This window comes from Coenobita brevimanus, chromosome 110 (genome assembly GCF_032717465.1).
Source record: "Coenobita brevimanus isolate Jiangsu-jjx chromosome 110, ASM3271746v2, whole genome shotgun sequence".
Lineage (NCBI taxonomy): Eukaryota > Metazoa > Arthropoda > Malacostraca > Decapoda > Coenobitidae > Coenobita > Coenobita brevimanus.
In genome coordinates, this window is record NC_137063.1 from 27113440 (window position 1) to 27133215 (window position 19776).

At 43.2% G+C, this 19776-nt stretch overlaps 1 protein-coding gene across 1 annotated transcript in view; it reads left to right on the plus strand.

Moving 5' to 3' along the window:
- Positions 1 to 19776, plus strand: part of msps (msps cytoskeleton-associated protein 5) — a 608635-nt gene that overhangs the window by 94226 nt on the left and 494633 nt on the right. Inside the window, exon 8 of the mRNA XM_080286226.1 lies at positions 12517 to 12711. Coding sequence (XP_080142352.1) covers positions 12517 to 12711 — 195 coding nt within the window. The remainder of the gene's footprint in view (positions 1 to 12516; positions 12712 to 19776) is intronic.

Sequence of the window (19776 nt, forward strand, 5' to 3'; positions counted from 1 at the left end):
GGAAGAGGGCATACTGAAACATTGGTAGGCAAATTTCCAAATCAGGATTGGTTACACTTTAGCTGTATTGAGTACCAAAAAATAAATGTGTGGGATATCCGGTTTTACAGTATTTGGTCTCACTTGCAGTATGTTGCAATCAGTCAGGTCCTCAGTTTTGGTAAATTGTAGTTTATGGGTTAAGCAGACAAGTTTTAGTAGGTAATCAGTACTGTATATATACAGTGGAGTCTCTTTCATCCGAAATTCATGAGAGGAGGGAGGAAGAGATCAGTAGGGCGGAAGTAGTGGAAGCGATGAAGAAGATTAAGTTGGGAAAGGCCCCAGGAATTGATGGAGTGTGTGGTGAAATGCCTAGGTATGGGGGTGAGATTGTTGTGGAGTGGATATGGAAGTTGTGTGGATTGGCTTGGGAAGAGGGAAGGGTTCCAAAGGACTGGAAATCAGGTATAATTGTTCCTTTATACAAAGGAAAAGGGGAGAGACAAGTATGTGGTAACCATAGGGGTATTTGCCTTCTTAGTGTGACTGGTAAAATATATGGTAGAATACTCATTGATAGGGTTAGGCATATGACAGAGGAGCTAGTTGGAGAAGAACAAGGGGGTTTTAGGAAGGGAAAAGGGTGTGTAGATCAGTTATTTGTTCTAAGATGTTTAGTGGAGAAGTATCTAGAGAAGGGAAAGAAAGTGTATGCTGCCTTCATGGACTTGGAGAAAGCTTATGACAGAATAGATAGGCAAGGTATGTGGAAGGTATTAAGAATATATGGAGTGGAGGGAAAATTGTTGAGTTCTGTGAAGAGTATGTACGAGGGAGCTAGAGCTACGGTGCGAGTGGATGGTGAGCTGAGTGAGTTCTTTGATCTCAGTGTGGGACTGAAACAGGGTTGTGTGATGTCTCCATGGCTGTTTAAAGTATACATGGATGGGGTTGTAAAGGAGGTGCAAGGTAGGGCAGTGGATGTGGGGGTGGCTCTAATGAATGAGGGTGAGATTTGGAAGATTCTGGTGTTGCTGTTTGCTAATGATACAGTATTGTTGAGTGAAGATGAATGGGAGTTGCAAGGGTTGGTGAATGAATTTGGGACAGTGTGTAGGAGGAGGAATCTGAGTTAATGTAAACAAAAGTAAAGTTATGGTGTTTGAGAGGAATGAAGTCACAGAGTGTGCAGTGAGGTTGGATGGTGAGGATATGGAGAATGTGAGTGCATTCAAGTACTTGGGTAGTGTGATGAGTAAGGACGGAACTTTGGGGGATGAAGTGCATGAAAGGGTACAGCAGGAAAGGAAGGTTGTTGGTACACTGAAAGCAGTGATGAGAAATAGGGAGGTGAGTATGGAAGTTAAGAAATCACTGCATGATAGTACAGGAAACTCGCACGAAACACGTGGGTTTCGTTCCTACCGTGCCGTGTTAGGTGAGAAATCGCGTATATTTTTAAACTACTCCGTATTTTGCTCCCTAGACCCCCCAAATGTGTTGTTTTGCTGTTATCTGTCACTGGTAATCACTAGAAAGCACTTTAAGTGGTTAGAAGGTTTATTTAATGTTATAACTCACAATCTCACAATACAGTACTCCACAGCAATACTTCAACACACAAATACTGTACGTAAACACAAGGAAACATTCCGACATCGATCATAGGTAATCATATAAATCAGGTTAACTGGTACCAGGGCTTTATTTAATGCTTTATCTTTTTTGAGTGCTTTAACGTACAAGTACATACCAGAACAGTGCATATTTAACTTAGAAATGCAGTACTGTGGAAAAGCTGTACAGCAAGTCTTTAACGAACAAACAAAAAAGGCAATATTCCGACGCTGATCATGGGTATTCATATAAATCAGGTTAACTGGTTACAAGGCTTTATTTAATGCTTTAATTGCTTACAAGTACATACCAGAACAGTAAATATTTAACTGACAAATACAGTACTGTAGAAAAGCAGTACAGGAAGAGTTTAACGAACAAACAAAAAAGGCAATATTCCGACGCCGATCATGGGTAATCATATAATTCGGGTTAACTGGTTACAAGGCTTTATTTAATGATTTAACTTTATTTAAGTGCTTACAAGTACAGTACATACGAGAACAGTAAATATTTAACTTATAAATACTGTACAGTACTGTGGAAAAAACGGACAAATAAAAAAGGCAATATTCTGACGCCTATCAGGTAAACTGGTTATAAGACTTTATTTCTTGCTTTAACGTTATTTAATAGTACTTTAAGTTGCACATAAACTTACCAGAACAGTACAGTACTGTAAATATTTAACTTACAAATACTGTACTGTGCTACTGTACTCGGGAATGTCTCACTCACTGAATAATTTCCCGCCTAGATCGTCACATAATCAAAACAAACCGTGCGCTGCGGTGACGTTCGAGGATTTGATCTTTCAAAGGCCTCTCCTGCGTTAATTTGTAGTTTTCATAATGGTTTTTTAATCTTACGTTGTCTTATATGTATCCCAGCCCTTACCGTGTATAATTGCGAGCGCGTTCCGTGAGATCGTGTTCCGTGCGAGTTACCTGTACAGTACACTCACTATTTTTGTGAGATATACTCTCGTGAAATTTCGTTTTGTGATGGCAAGGAAGGTTTTTTTCCTGGGAGTCTTGCGATTTTCGTGAGCCCCCACATCTCCGCAGTCATGTTTTGAACTGACCGTTGAGGAGATGTTGGAAACAGATGAACAAGTCAGTGACAGCGAAATTCAGGAAGAACCCTCACCTTTCCCACCAGGTGAGCCAACATCTTGCCAAATCACAGATTTGCTGGCAACCACTGCTCGTTTGAAAGAGCATATTGAGGAATGTGATGGGAGGCCAGTGATCAGGGACACCTTCCTTCCGATGGTGGATAGACTTCTGGCTAATTACAAGGGCCTTTTCAACACCAGAGTTCATGCACTTAATCTGAATCTGATAGCATCATTCCTGTTCCCTTATATTCAACAAGCTCAGGCTTTGGAGAACGTAGAGGCTGAGGAGGACGACGGTGCTGTGTACGAGGACATTGATGACACTGGGGAGCTCAGTGAGCTCCCACTGGATTTTGAGGGCTTTGATATTGAAGCATCGGGAAGTGGTGGTGTGGGAGACTTAGTAGTGGTGGTGGGGAGCAGTGAGGGGGCAGATGGTAACTAACCACTGCTTCCAGCCTGAGAACTCATCTTCAAGCCCTATCAAGCAGTTCAGCCTAAGTGTCAGTGTTAGTAAATTCTTTGTCAAGTACAGTAATCCCTCCAGTATCCGACGTAATAGAGCCATAGGCAGGTCCGGATAGTGGTCCTGTCCAGATATTGGGCCCCAGCGTATGGACTTGTACTTATAGACCCTAACTCAGAAAAACACCTTTACAACTCCCTCTGGACATGTATAGCACCTATTTAAGACCCAAATCACACCAATTAGGCACATAAAAAACTGAAATAAATGCTAAAGAAGCATAAAATGAGGTTTTTGAGGTAGATTCATACAATATTCAACATTCTGGGTACTTACAAGTCCCTGACTCCTGGACTGGTAGTTATGGACCCTAACCTAGCCTAACTCAGAAAAACACCTTCCTACTGCACATGCATAGCACCTAAGACACAGCATATTCACACCAATAAGGGACATAAAAGAGTGAAATGAGGTGTTTGAGGTAAGTATAGTATGGAAAATACAGTAGAGTACAGTGTGAAACATTCTGTCTACTTACGGCAAGTCCATGGCCATCTCGATGAATAACCGCCTCCTCTCAGACTCTGACAGTAAGAAGGATTTCCTGAAGCACTTGCAGTACACTATTCATAAAGTCTTGCACTGAACTTAGTCATTCGCACTCAGAAGTCCATTCTCTTCACAGTGCGCACTCTTGTCTAACGTATGCTCCATTGTACCTTAATAAGTGTTGCACTCTGCACTTTAACTTTTTGCACTCTTATAACCATTTTCAAAAGCAAAAACACGCAAGTCTATTTACGTTAAATTTAGTTCAAAAATTGTCTTTTCATTCACAACTGTAAATCCTTAACACAATGCACTGTTTTTTTCACTGCACAACACTGTAAATTCCCGTGTGGTCTAGTGGAGAAGTTCTTGGCGTCTATTCGCTGTCAGAGTCCGAGAGTATCACTGGCAGGTGACCTAGGGGTGCGTCGCTGGGTCGTGGTGATGATATACCCACTGCAGATGACTCCGAAGACAGACGCAAACTCACGTCGAGCGGTGACTCCACCGTGGCTGATGTGCTGGGCTGTGGCTCGGAGCATGAGGGCCTGTCATGGGGAGGCAACGGAGTGGAGCCAGGGCTGGGCACAGCGGGGGTCACGGGCCTGAAAAAACTGTCAGTCGTTGATTGACGCAAGGAACGACGATTCTGACGATTGATGATGCGCTGCCTGAAAGCACGCACTTCCTCCACAAGTCCCAAGGGCCCCATCTCCCTGTTGCAGTCCGGGTGTTCCAGGTAGTCGAGAACGAACTCTAGGTGTTCCCAGAGTGCACTTAGCTTGAGGATGGCTGGAGTTGTGTCATGCTGAGAGGAGTCCGCATCATCGTTGCCGTCCTCGTCGGAATCTTCAAGCTAGGTACTGACACCTGCAACTGAAGATGCGATCTCGATATCAGACAAGGTCTGATACCCAGGATCGCCCTCGTCGTCATCCAACCACTCACGCACATCGTCCACATCAACATCGTCGCCATGCGTACGTAGACGTGCATGGAAGTCATCCATTTCAAAACCTAGGAAATCGTACTCACATCTATTCCAAGAAGCAGACGAGACCAGCCATTTTCTAGAGTCTTGACAGGGATTTCCTTCCATGCACTGGCCCAATTGTAGATTGCAGACATGATGTTGTAGCAGCGAAGGTTTTCCAAAGTCTGCTGGCCTCGCGTGTCCCGTCCTTCCCTGCGCTCGTCCTCGTCCTCGAGAACAACCATCACTTCGTCCAGGAACATCCTTCGGTACAGCCTCTTCGATGCCACGATCACTCCTTGGTCCATTGGTTGGATGAGAGCAGTCACAATAGGTGGCAGAAACATGCACCTAATCCAGCCATTCTCAGCCACCAAGTACTTGTCGCACGGGTGAGCAGGTGCATTGTCGAGGAGAAGGAGGGCCTTTACCTGGTCGCGTGGGATTCCCAGTGTCTCCGTCTGGTAATGTATGATCTCGTTGATGAAGTGGCGGTTGAACCAGTCTTTGAAGATCTGGGCTGTAAACCATGCCTTCAAAGAATGGTACCAGACGACAGGAAGGACATCCATCACCCCACGAAGACACCGAGGCTGCTTTGCACGGCCAACAGTAACGGGCTTAAGCCGGTGCATGCCGTTAGCATTGGCACAACACAAAGCAGATATCCGTTCCTTGGAGAGCTTGCGGCCAGGTACATGCTTCTCCGTCTCCTCAGCTAGAGTGTTCGTTGGCAAAGAGCGATAGAATAAACCAGTTTCGTTAGTGTTGTAGACTTGACTGAGAGTGAGGCCCTCCCTGTTGATCAAGCCCTTCACCTTGTGCCGAAACTCGTCAACTCCATCCTCGTTAGCGTCCAAAGTTTAGCCATGAGCTTTATGGTTGGTAAGGCCATGCCGTAACTTAAACGCGAAGAGCCAACCCTCGGATGCCTTGAAGTCTAGGGCGTTGTGAAGCCTGGCGAACTTCTCAGCAGCAGCCTTCAGTTCCGTACCATGTACCATCACACCAGCAGCACGTTGCTGTCGATACCAAATCAACGAGGAGCGGTCGACTTCAGCAAACTTGGGAGTAAACGTCACCTTCCTCTCCACGTTGCGTTTGCTTCTCGACGAGAAGTCAGCCATGTACTGCATGAGTTTGTCTCGGGATCTCTTAATATCAAACAAAGTAGATCGGGCCAGGTTGAACTCGCGGAGGATGCGGGAAGAAGACCACCCCGCGTCTACTTTCTCCAGTATCTCCCGTTTCTTCTCCAGAGTCAACACCACTCTCTTCCTCTTCTCAGGCGGCGGGGCCATCATCACACACACAAAGGAGAGGCACGAGAGCAGCAGGAGTGCCTGCAGCAGGTAAGGCACCACCACAAAAGCGAGCACGTGGGCAGCCATGATGACGAGCGTGCACTTGCGACAAGAGACAGGCGGAAAGTGGGGAGGATGCAGGGGCGCTCTATCGGATGTCGGAGGAATGACGCGCCACAACAAAGGTGTCCTGCACCCCGTGCGCCAAGTTCAATTTACAGGCGGGATTTTTTTTTTTTTTTTTTTTTCTTTTTTTAATCCCAGGATGATTATGTCCGGTTGGTGGGGATGTTCGAATATTGGGCGGTCGGATATTAGACGGATTACTGTAATATACTATATGTCTGATTAACTGTATGTAATTTATAGTAGGGGCATTGTGTCATTAATTGGTAGCAATGGGGGAATGAGGTGGCTGACCCCGGACCATATTACCACTTATTACGTATAAAGTAAACGCACGAATTTCGCGAGTTTGAATTTCGCGCCACAATTGCGGTACCAATTAGGTGCGAAAATAGTGAGTGTACTGTATAGGAATTTAGTCTGATAAAAGCTAATTCCGGTCTATTGAAGCCCGTTATATCGAGTTGTTACTGTATACAGAAATGTAAACCCTCTCTATTTTGGATCCATATAATTCGGATATCAGATAAATCGGATCTTTTGGGTCTCCAGACAAATAATTTTAATTCGGATAAAAATCCGATTTAAGCAAGAGGAGCTCAGTACAGTTTTCATACAATAAGAGATAGGTTATGCAGAACTTCATGCAAAATCAGTTTTGCACTAAACATGCCATATATTTACATGTATGATAGGGGGTTAGGCTCTAGGAGCCCCATATTATTCGTTAAAAATATGTTTATAGATATATTATTACAAATATGTCTGCCGTAAGACACCCAAGACAGTGTGTTTACATACGATGTTGCCGACTGGACACATCAGTGCATTCTAACCTAACCTAACGTCACCAAATAGTTTTGCCTCCTAATACTCCCCATAAAAATTTTAACCACCAAGGATGGCCACTAAGCCTCTTGAAAGTCCTCATTACCAATCAAGCAAGAACCTCTGACCTAACCACCACGTCAATAATGGCTGCCCAGCATCATTCATATTTTGCCAGGAATTACTTTTGGGGCACTCATTTAAAAAAAAAAAAAAAAAAAAAAAAAATAAAAATGCAGTGTAAAACTATTTTTGAAAGTCATCAGTCATCAACAGTAAAGGAAAAGAAACTACAGTATACTGAAGTCATTAGCGTGAAATGATTGTCTACTTCTCACTTCTCAGATGCACACAAATACAGTAATTGTGCATAATACACAAGTCAGCCAAGCAGTATTATTTGTATGATAGAATAATTCACAAGAACTGAACTCACATAATTATCTTACCCAACTATTTACGTCAACACGTAGTGTCTTCACATACCGTAAGAGCTGAATTTTCTCGACCAAAGACCATCAGTTGAAAACAAAGGTCAGTCACAAAGCCTTTTTTTCTTCTTCTTCTTCTTCACACACGTTGCACTAAAGCCGAAAACATGAATTTTACTGCTCCTTCATCATTAACTTTTTTTTTTCCCAACAAAGAAACTGTCCACGTTGTAAACACATCCAACTCATTTTATGTCTGATCGTTTGCATTTAAACTCATGCACCTCACGTCACTACGCCCAACAATTTTACATTTTCCCTTGGAATAAATGCTTCTCCTGTGTTTATAGCACTTTCAGAGTGCTTGGTACTAACTAAAGTTAGTTTGGAACCATGTGTTCAGAGTTCTGAGAGGAAATTAGGAGCAAGGAAATAAGCAAATAAATGCATTTCATCTCAGCGACCATCCACACAACACTGAGGCAGGCAGTGGCAGGTGGTATGGGACATGGGTACAGTACTGTACTGTACTGTTAAATGTTTTTGTGAAAAAAACTTGTTTTAGTGAGAGTGAGTGTGCTTTGGGAATGGGCAGGCATGTGCTCTGATTATTCGGATTTTCGGATATTTTGACATGGGGTTTCCCCCAATTAATCCGAATTACAGAGGGTTTACTATATATATATATATATATATATATATATATACAGTGCTCGACAAAAGTATCGAGCGCCTGTGTCAGGGCACACAATACTCTTGGCGAAAAAAGAATAACCCTTTTTTGGTACTAAAAATTGAGTGAGATGTTTGGGCCGCTAACATGACGTCACGGCAGCCAGAGGCCTTACTGTGCGCAGGTTGGCTGCTGCCTCAGTTGCCTACGGGCTGCGTGAGAGAGAGGAACTCCGTTGCTCCTCCCTCTCTTTGTGCGCCATATTTTACCTAGTGTCCCGCAGTGTTTTGGCTTTCCCCACTTTGATATGGCCCCTACCCGTGAACTTTCGAGTGAAATCATATCCCAGATTATTGCTCTATAGGAGACAGGCCACCCCACGAAGGAGATTAGTGATTTGGTTGGTGTGGCTCGATCGACAGTGCGGAGGTGGTGTGCCTGTTTTCGTGTGGAAAATAGTGGTGACATTCCTACAAAGAAATCGCGGTCTGGTAGGCCCAGGAAAACTTCCCCGAGGTCTGTTAATGTGTTAAAACGTGCAGTGAAGTCTAATCCTCGTGTGAGTGGAAGGAAAATTAAGGAGAGCAACCCGGATGTGTTTGGTGAGGTTTCAGTGTGCACAGTGTCTCGAAGAGTCCATGAACTTGGTTACACAAGTCACAGGCCTGTGAGAAAGCCTCTTCTTACACGTTACCAGCGACTTTGTAGGCTTGCCTTTGCTAACAAGTACCATAACTGGGGTGAGGACCAGTGGTTGTCAGTGTTGTGGTCTGATGAGGCAACGTTTAGTGTTGTCTGTAATCGAGGAGCGTTCGTGTACCGGCGCGGAGGTGGTGACTCGCTTGACCTCCGTTACGTGGAGAGCACAGTTAAACACCCTGATTCACTTATTGTATGGGGTTGTTTCTCTGGGAAGGGTTTGGGGAAGCTTGTTATGCTTCCCAAGAATTGCAGAGTGAATCATAACGTTTACCTGGAGCTTCTTTGTGATCATTTACCCGAGTCCTTCGAGCTCACAGGTGCACGATTGTTTGAACAGGACGGTGCACCTGCTCATAAAGCCAAATCGGTCACCAACTGGCTTCATGACTGCGAGGTCTCCTTCATGAAAGACTGGCTAGGAAATAGCCCAGACCTCAACCCGATAGAAAATCTCTGGTACCTCGTAAAGCAGAATCTCCAAGGGAAGGACGTGAGCTCTCTGCCTAAGCTGGAAGCAGCCATTTGTGAGTCCTGGGCAAAAATACCACCCAAGCACCTGAGGAACCTCGCCCTTTCACTCCCACGATGTCTCAGGTCCTTGAAGAAGCACAAAGGATACCCTACCAAGCATTAAAGGTAAATATAATGCATTATTTACATGTTTTTTCAATGTTGGAAGGTTTGTTTCGTAGGAGGGACGCCGGGCACTTTATACTTTTCTTCAGCACTGTATATATATAAATGATCTTTCCATACCTGGGTGTGATGGAATAGAATTAAGGGTGATGGTAATTATTTTTGAAGGCATGAATGATGTAGGAGTTGATGTATTGGTTACACACACAAAAGCTTCCTCTGTGTGGTTTCTTTTTCATGTTTCTTGATTACAGTATGGTAGATATATGCTAAATGCATGTATTTAAAAAACATTTAATAAGAGAAAATGCTGATGCCTAGGGTTGTGTAGTGGAGCTTGAATTATGTGTGAGTAAATGTGTTGCCTGGTTCACCAGGCATCTTGTTGATAGATCTACTTCTGTACTTTTTCTCTCCTTGTTTTGGAAACCTACCGCACCCAATCTTGTTGTACAGAAAGAGGTTAGAATGATGATGTTTCTACATAATGCTTGCTCTCTCTAGTGGCAGGTGGGGATACCCATCATACACTCATTTGATGTTGTGCTACCTGCTTCTTTCATCATGTGAATCATTATTTTTTCTGTGTCTGTCCTCCTTTCTTGCTATGTATCCCATCCCTCCTGTCACTGTTTAGTACTCTTCTTTGCACTTCAGGTGGCTCTACACTGAGTGATAAGTCAAATGGTTTCCTGTAACTGGAAACCATTTACAATGCTGAGTGGTAACCATATAGCCAGATAATGAGGTGATGTGGAGCCTGCTATAGTGCCCCTGTTAACTGGATGGAAAGACACAAATGTTGCATCCACTCAGGAATCAAACCCCCATACTAATCCCCGCACCTTGCTGTTGGAAGTTGCTCTCATTTGCATGGGAACATCAATCATTTGTAAAGAATGACCCTGCAGGGGTGGTTGTTTGCCTGTGGTTGATTAGTTTGCTCAGTCATGTTGACTGGGATTGCACAACTGCAACAACAGCTTGCTCCATATATAACTTTGAGAGACAGGGCTTTGATGATGATAAATATTTTTTATTGGGAAGCAGAATGTTTAGGGAAGTGAGAAGTATTTTATATTGGTGAACATGAGTAGGATGATGATAAGTGCAATAAACCCTTCAAAAGTCAAACTGTATGGGGCATTAGGGTAGTTAGACTTATTAGGTTTTCTGACTGACTGACTGCAAATAATTGCAAATAAAAAAATATTACTCCCCCAGTAGTTGCAAATTATGTGATTCCTTGTTTATTAACACAGAACTAAAGAAGCATTTATAAAGTAATAAAAATAATAAAAACAATCCGGTGTATGTCATAGGCTAGGATAGGATGGGAGGTTGCACAGGTGGATGGGTGCAACAATCACTTAGTTACTTAGTTTTGTACTTATTTACTTCACTTTACAATCAATTAAACTATAATGTAACACTTGAAATATCCATCCATCTACCCATCATCCAATTCTACATTGCCCCGTGAGGAGCGTAGAAGCCCGGGGCTAGGCAATTTGGTCTTCACATTTAAGATGAGAGTGACCAGCCTCACTCATCCCTGAGTGGCATTACATTAGCAATAACCCCAACTGTCCCTTGGATATAAACTTTCACTGGCTCAGTTCGATTGGAGTGCTGTAATTACTCACCAAACCACCAGGCACCATAATTTGGTTATATGGTTACCACCCAGCATACTAAATGGTTTCCAGGTGTACAGGAAACCATTAGGCATGTCACTAAGTGTAGAGTCACCCATAGGCAGAAGGAAAATGAAAGAATGAAGGAAAGAAGACAAAAGAGGAAGTGTAAAGTCACCTGTAGGCAGAAGGACGAGGAAAGAATGAAGTAAAGAAGGACAGAAGAGGAAGGAAGGAATGGGGAGAGGAAAGGAAAGGGCAGACACCTGAGTGCAGCACTACATTGAGTGAGTGGATGGTGAGCACCCCCACCTACCATAACACTTGAAGTATAATAAACTAAAATGTAGCGCCTGGAATATAAGAAACTAAAATGTAACCCTTTGAATAAACACTGTCACACCCCGGTCTGAGTTTGACTTACCGGAAATTCCTCCTCCTGCAGGGTCGACTTACTGAGGTTTTACTGTACATGTATATTTTAGTGAGGTAAGAGGTGCTCTGTATTCGGGAACAGGATTAGGATGATGGTAAGTGTTTTGTAGTGGGAAACAGGGTTAGGATGACAAGTGTTGTGTGTTAGGAAATGGGTAGGATGGTAATGAGTGTTCTGTATTAGGAACTGGGTTAGGATGATTACAAGTGTTTTGTAATGGAGGTAGGGTTAGGATGATGATAAGTGTTTTGTTGTGGGAAACAAGGTTAGATTGGTAATAAGCGTTTTGTATTAGGAAACAGGGTTTAGATAGTGATGAGTGTTTTATAACAGGAAACAGAGTAGGATGATGATGAGTGCTTTGTAGTTGGAAACTGGGTTAGAATGATGGTAAAAATGTATTGCAGTAGGAAGCAGGGTTAGGATAATGATAAGTGTTAAGTACTGAGAAACCAGGATTAGGATAGTGTTAAGCATTTTGAATTGAGAAATGGTTACATTAGGATGTATTGGGTATTGAAAAACTGAGTTACGATAGTGATAACTATTTTTCAAGAAAACGGGGGTTAGGATGTATTGGATCATATACAGTATAGGGAAACAGAACTGGATTGTTGATAAGTATTTTGCTTGTGAGTGATCACTTGTGGTAGGTGGGGGTAAATCATCATCCACTCAGTGTTGTGTTGCCATCAGGGGACTGCATTGAGTGACAAGCCAGATGGTTTTCTGTATCTGAACAAGCTATTTACTACATTGGGTGGTAGTCATATAACCAGATGAACACCTGATGGTTTAGTGGATTAATGTGCTCTAGTAGAGTGGGGCCTATATGGTTTATATCAGATGGGTCATTGTCCACATAACCTACTTGGAGGCAACAGAGTTTGGCCATTCTCACCTTAAATAAGGACTGAGTAGCATTATCTTGAGCTCCTTTAGTCATGAAGGGCCAGGAAAGGATTGGATGATAGATGAGTGGATATATAGATAGACAGACAGAATACCTGTAGTCATTATTGTTTTTTCTTGGCAGATCATCAACAAGGACACCAATGTAATGATTGTGGCCCAGGCAGGACTGTGTGTGGCCGGACTGGCCAAGGGACTCAGAAAGAAATTCAGCCCATATGCTGTGTCATTTACTGAAGTCATTCTTGCCAAGTTTAAGGAAAAGAAGACCAATGTTGTGTCAGCCATGAGAGAAGCCATAGATGCTGTGTTCCAGACGGTGAGTCACATATATGCAGGTACAACACCGATTTTCTGGCACCCTTGGTTTTATAGAATTAATGGAGGCAATATTTGTCACATATATTAATTCAACAGGGACCAATGGAGGTCATGTATAGTATTTCAGCTATACACCTCTGACCCACTATCTTTTGGTGTAATTACACTCAAGTTCTAATTTAAGTTCTTTTTGTAATAATTGAGCTTGGTTGCAACCTGACAAGTCCATCTCATCACTTTGATTCAGTCAAAACCATCCCATGATCACAGGATAATGCCCAATGCTCTGACCACCTTTCATAATATTTGTAATGTTCATTTGCTTCTTTGAAACACTGTCTGCGTAGAATTTCAGTATTTTTCCCTTTGCCTTTTTGTATCATAAAGCAGCTGACAAACCAATCCCTATAGTTGTCACGCAGCTTTTGCTTTGGTACACCATGGTCCAGTTATTTAAAAGTTCTACCTTATTATGCTTTAGTGTTATGTTTTTAGCCTAATCATCATTATGACCAGACAGGTGAGTGAAGATATACATGAAGATACGAGCAGCCAAAGAGGTAGGTCACAGGATAGCAATGTATTGGTTACTGTGATAACACTGTGCCTTGAGGCAACTGGCTTCCACGTGCAAACAACCTCGAAATGTAATAATGTTTTATGTACTCTTCACTCATATACAAAGGTGTCTCAGTAGGTACCGGTGATGGAAATAACCATTTGATTTGACTGTGGTAGTAACAAAGAATAAATGAAGTTGTGGCTTAGTATTTTAAGGTAAGCATAACTAAAAGCACGAGAAATGTGATGAGGCGTGAAGTATTCACAAGAAGAGAAATTTATGTTAAGGTCTGGTCAGTTGTTGGAATTTTGTATTTATCATCATCATCATCATCATCATCATCATTGTCATCATCATAGTCATCGTCATCATCGTCATCCGCACCTCCTTTCCCACCCTAGGGAAGGGTGAGGAGTAGCAATGTCCATACAGCCCAGGTTTGCCAAGTTCAGTGGGCCATGCTTCCATTCACTCATCATTCAAGCCCCCGGAATCCTGGCTCTATATGTTACGTCAGAAACATTCACCACATTCTGCAGTTTCACATAAATGCATCCAATAGAGTCAATCCAGACACTGTCACGTAAAAATGGGGTGCCAAATCTCTGCTCTCTTTTCAGTCCCCAAGCCTAACCAACTTCCACCATATCCCTCTTCCTCACACATATCCCTCCACCTTCTCCTTGGCCTGCCTCGTTTTCCCCCTCCAAATTTGCTCAGATACATCATTTTCACCACCCTATTGTTATCCATTCTCTTCACATGACCATACCATCTCAGTACACTCTCTTCGATTCTGGTGTCCATAGACTTCCTCATTCCGCATCTTTCACGTATCACATTACAGTGAAAGCTCAATTATCCAGGATCGGATTATTCAGGTTTCGATATATCCGGGCTGTGACCGATTGGTTCAAGGGTATGGTAATACATAAAATTATCAGTACAATAGCTCCAGTTTAAATAGCAAGCATCCAGTTGCTATCGAGTGAGCCATGGGGAAACAAGCATGAGCCTGTCCCCCACCCACACCTGCTCACAACTCAGTCACAAGAGTGGTGGATGGAGTTTGGTGTGGCGGCTGATAAACTAACCTGACCTATCCTAGCTTAACTACCTAATGATTTAACCAAACCTGGGTACCAGTTGGGAAATTGGGAAACGAAATCCACCTTCAGTACTTTTTTTTTTTTTTTTTTTTTTTTTTTTTTTTAAATGCGAGGAAGAAGGAACCAAAGGCCATGAGCCCGCAGTAACAGTTCCCTCCAAAAGAAAAACAAAATACAATAGAGAGCCAAATTCAAGATCCGATCATTTTGAGATACCTGGACACACTGCGTTTGAAAGACTGGAGATCATAGGCAGCAGGAAATACAGACAGAGGGAGACAGTTCCAGAGCTGACCTGTTGCATAAATGAAAGACTGGGAGTAACGGTTAAATCTTGCATTAGAGAGTTGGACAGAAAAGGGATGAGAGTTTGCTGCCAGACGGGTGCTACGCGCCCGTCGTAGAGGTGGAGGAATGCAAGCAGACAGTTCAGAGGAGCAGTGACCATTAAAGTAGCGATAGAAAAGAGATAAAGATGCAACAGTGCGGCGAAGAGACAGAGGTTGAAGGGAGTCAGTAAGAGGAGGAGAGTTAATGAGACGAAAAGCCTTTGACTCCACTCTGTTGAGAAGAGCTGTATGTGGGGAGCCTCCCCACACATGAGAGTTGTACTCCACACAGGGGTGCCAAAGTCCCAAAAGGAGGATGACCAGGAGTCTGAAAGGTAGATGAGAAGATCGCCAGTGGAACGTCCCTGACGGAACCCATACTGATGATCGGAAAGAAGGTTGTGATAGGAAAGATGCCTTAAAATTTTTCTATTAAGAATTGACTCGAAAACTTTTGAAATACAGGACGTTAAAGCAATTGGACGATAGTTGGAGGGTTGGGAGTGGTCACCCTTCTTTGGGACTGGCTGAATGAGAGCAAACTTCCAGCAAGAAGGAAAGATACAAGTTGACAGACAAAGGCGAAAGAGTTTGGCTAGGCAGGGTGTAAGCACAGAAGCACAGTTCTTGAGAACAACAGGAGGGACCCCATCAGGCCCATATGCCTTATTAGTACTGAGGCCAGTGATGGCAGAAAATACATCAACTGAAGAAATTTTAATGTCAGCCATGAGGAAGTCAGAGGGGGGAAGTGATGGAGGAACAGCACCGGAATCGTCTAAGGTGGAATTGGAGGAGAAAGTCTGTGCGAAGAGATCTGCTTTATCAGTAGAAGAAATAGCTACAGAACCATCAGAGTAGAAAAGAGGAGGGAAGGATGATGAGGTAAAGTTGTTAAAAAGATTTTTGGCAAGGTGCCAGAAGGAGCGGGAAGAATTCGAGTTGGAGAGTTGAGAGCATTTAGTATAGATGAAATTATTTTTAGTAGAGCGAAGAACAGACTTAGCACAATTCCGGGCAGAAACGTAAAGATTATGTGATTCAGGGGTGGGTTGGCTCCGGTACCTTTTGTAGGCCTTCTCCTTGTTGCGGACAGCAGTAGAACAAGCGTGATTAAACCAAGGCTTTCTTGCGTTAGTCAAAGGATATGAGAAAGGAATGTATGCTTCCCTGCCCGAGAGAATAACCTCCGTAATGCGCAAGGCACACTCAGATGGCTCACGGCCATGGAAGCAATAATCATTCCAGGGAAAATCAAAGAAGTACTGCCTGAGGGCCTCCCAGTCCGCGGCTCCAAAATGCCACAGACAACGTTTCCCTGGAGGGTCCACAGGCCGTACCGGAGTGATAGGACAGGTTAAGGTAATAAGGTTGTGATCGGAGGAGCCCAACGGAGAGAAAAGATTAACAGAGTAAGCAGAAGAATTAGTTGTGAGGAAGAGGTCAAGTATGTTGGAGCTCTCTCCAAGGCGGTCAGGGATACGGGTAGGGTGCTGTCCAAGCTGCTGTAGGTCATTAAGGATAGAAAAGATGTAGGCTTCTTCACCAGGTGGATCTGTGAAAAGAGAGGAGAGTCGAAGGTGGTGGTGAACATTGAAATCTTCAAGAATGGAGATTTCAGAGAAAGGAGAAATGGATAGAATGTGTTCCATCGTAGAAGTAAGATAGTCGAAGAATTTTTGATAGTCAGTAGAATTAGGGGATAAGTAAACAGCACAGATATATTTAGTCAGAGAATGACAGGAAAGCCGAAGCCAGAGTGTGGAGAATTCAGAAGAATCAAGTTCAGGAACAGGAGAGCAAGATAAGTCGTTGCGTATGTATACACAACAGCCACCTTTGGCTTTGAAATGAGTATAGAGAAGGTAGGAGGATACAGAAAAGGGTTTGCTGTCATTTGCCTCAGACAGCTGAGTCTCTGTTAGAAAAAGAAGATGTGGTTTAGAGGAGGAGAGGTGGTGCTCAACAGAGCGAAAGTGAGAGGAAAGGCCGCGAATGTTGCAGAAATGAAGAAGAAGTGAGTCAGACAGTGGTTCCAGGCACCTCGAGTCATCACCGGGAGAGGGGCAGATGGTGAGGGCATTATTGGTCCCCCCCCCCCCTCCCCCGGACTCTGAGGCTTGATGAATCGACGCCATTTTTGGTGAATTTTGAATAGGAAGTGCAGTGTGTACTGTGCATGTAGTTTGGTGAAGATAGTTAGAGAAATTTGTACTAGAGAGCATGCTGGCCTACTCTCTGTGTAACTGAGACACTGAAAAAATTCAGCAAAGGGGGATGGTCAGGAACTAGTCCTGAGGGCTGATGAAATGGGAGCTCCAGCACTCTCTGTCATCAGCTTTCCATCCACCTCGGGAGTGCTGCCCTGCTCGACTGGTGCTACAGTCTACTCCTTGTAAGTTTGAGCCATTATGCCGCAAACAATAATAGGTACGGCTTAAGGAACGTGATGATAATAAGGGAGGAAATTTTTCATCAAGAGAAGGTAATTTACCACCTTCAAAATAGTCAGAAAAATACAGAAGAGAAACTAGAGGAATGTGAATTGAATTGGTAAGGTCTTTAGGCTGTATGCTTAGATGGAAATTGTGGGTTTCACAATTTTAGGGGATGAAGTCGAACAAAAATGTTTGCTAGTCAGAAAAAAATTTCTCTTTCATCCCATGTGTTCTCATAAGTTAGCATTCAGTTCCATATTCTTTGTTCTATATTGCGCATCCCAACACATTTCGGACTGACTGAGCATACCGTTATTTCTTCCCCATAGAGTTAAGTGTACATTTACTGCTCGTTCTTTTGCTTGTTCTTATGTGTTTGTGTGAAAGAAAGAGTATTGATACAAACAATAATGTATTCCATTAACCCTTTCATAGCTGCCAGCTTTTAACAACGCTTCACTGTACCGGTGTCAGTGACGTTGAGTTAGGGCAAGTTATAAAGAATTGCAAACAATTATGGGAACGGAACGAAGGTCGCTGGTATGTTTACATGACCCTACTCTACAATCCCAAGCAGTCCCAGATGTTTTTGCTGTTATGTCTACATGTTAATGTAATATGCACTGTAATTTTATAAATTCTTTCACAGATCATAGCAGATCACAGGATAGGTTTGGAGGGGGGGAGGGAGAAAACCAGTTGCACCATATGAGTCTTTTCACTTCTGTAAGATAAAGAAATTGATTTTAGAACATGGACAAAATGGTCCAGAGGCCAGCCACGGGGGCACGCAAATTTCTGAACTCTCGGCCATTGAGGGGGCTAAACATATGCATTACCAAATCAGTTCTTCCTGATAGTGTGTTGTATATTTCTAATCATTCTGGGTTGGTAAATAAACGTTTCTTTTTAAATCTGTTTCCCTGTTGTTTTTAGCTGTTCTGTTGTCATAACTCTTGTTTGATTCATTAATGTAATTGCAGAAGCGACTGTTCTAACGTAAGTGTTTAACCAAACCTGGCCCAGCCTAGCTTAACTGTACCTAATAATTTAACCTAACCTAACCTAACCTCCAGTTGGGAAATTGGGAAATGAAATCCACCTTTGAGCATGTTGAGTTTTTTCCATTGAGCTGGAAACAATTGTAGGTACGGTTTAACCCCTAAAACGCGGCCGTGGACAGCCAACCCCCCCCCCCCCTCCCCCGTGTGGGCAGGGTTGTATCGCAGTCTGAGTACCTGTAGGAAAATATTTGCCAAAAATCAGAGATTAACCCTAGAACATTATAATTTTTATGGCAGATAGTACTTACATTCAGCTTTCTCCAGAGACAGGTGTTGAGCCTTCGTGGACTACCCAAGGACTTGTGGAGACTTGCAAAGTTGGGTAACAAAATCTTCACTTTCACACGTCCAGCAACCCGGTTTCCCTTCTACCAGAGCCTCATTCTGTCACAGTAAACTTTATACTACAACATACAGGTAGTTTGGAATCCGTATTTGTACAATAAGCACTGAAAATAAGGCTAAAATCAACGGAGCTTACAGCTGACATGCAGCTTGGCGGCGGTCTTCCCGTCACTCAACAAACATTTCCCTTTTCACAGCTAAAAACATGTATACTACATTATTTTCCATCATAGTACTTCCCAAAGGCTCGCATGTCACTATTACGGCCATAAAATTCACTGTCACTGCCAGTAATGTGAAGCGGGAATGATAAAGACCACCGCGCGGCGCGCTTTTATTCTGCCTTATGCCCGTCACTTTATTCTCGTTCCTGTCAGCCTCTCGCACTTCGTTTTTATCGCTCACTTTCACTCTCGCTGTCAGTTTAGTGCCTAATTCATCACTGTCATTGTCATTACTTATAAAATTAATATTTCCAACACACCAAACTGTCACTGTCATAACATAGAATAGAAATAAATGCTTACAACTTCTTGCACTGGAGTGACTGTCACTGTCAATACTTATATTACTGTGTACAATAATTTACACTGAAATCACTGTCACTGTCAGTGCTTTTACAACTACATACACTAATTTACACTCAACTGACTGTCACTGTCAGTACGTACAAGAAAACTAAGCACTAGTATCACTGTCACTCTCAGTATTATTTACAGATTTCCACCTTTATTTTCAAAATCTACTTAGGCTGTGGTAGTCAAAGAAACACGAGTAAATGCACAGGGGAATCTGACACTCTTTGCACTGCAAGGAGGTGCGTCTAAAAGTCCGTTCCTGCCGGTTGGTGTGGCTGCAAACATAGCACCTCCTCAGTGCTTTCCCCCTCTTGGCAATGCTAGACAGTGGCTCGAGGCGGTGTCGCTGAAGGTAGTCCTGGCACTGTAGGTGGTCTGGACGTGTCTGTGGGTGGCGCCTGGGACCTGATGGCAGTACCTGTCCAAAACGCTGAAGTAGCTGGTGAACACAAGTCTTTGAAAGCCGCCTGAGAGAGTAATTAGCTGGCTTCCTGTTCTTGATCTTATACAGGATGAAGGCGTTCACCATACACATATCCAGCAAGTGCAAGAACACCTTCCTGTACCAGCGCCGGTTCCTCCTCAGGCAGTCAATCTCTCCGATCATCATATCGGACTTGTCCACCAGCCGCATATTG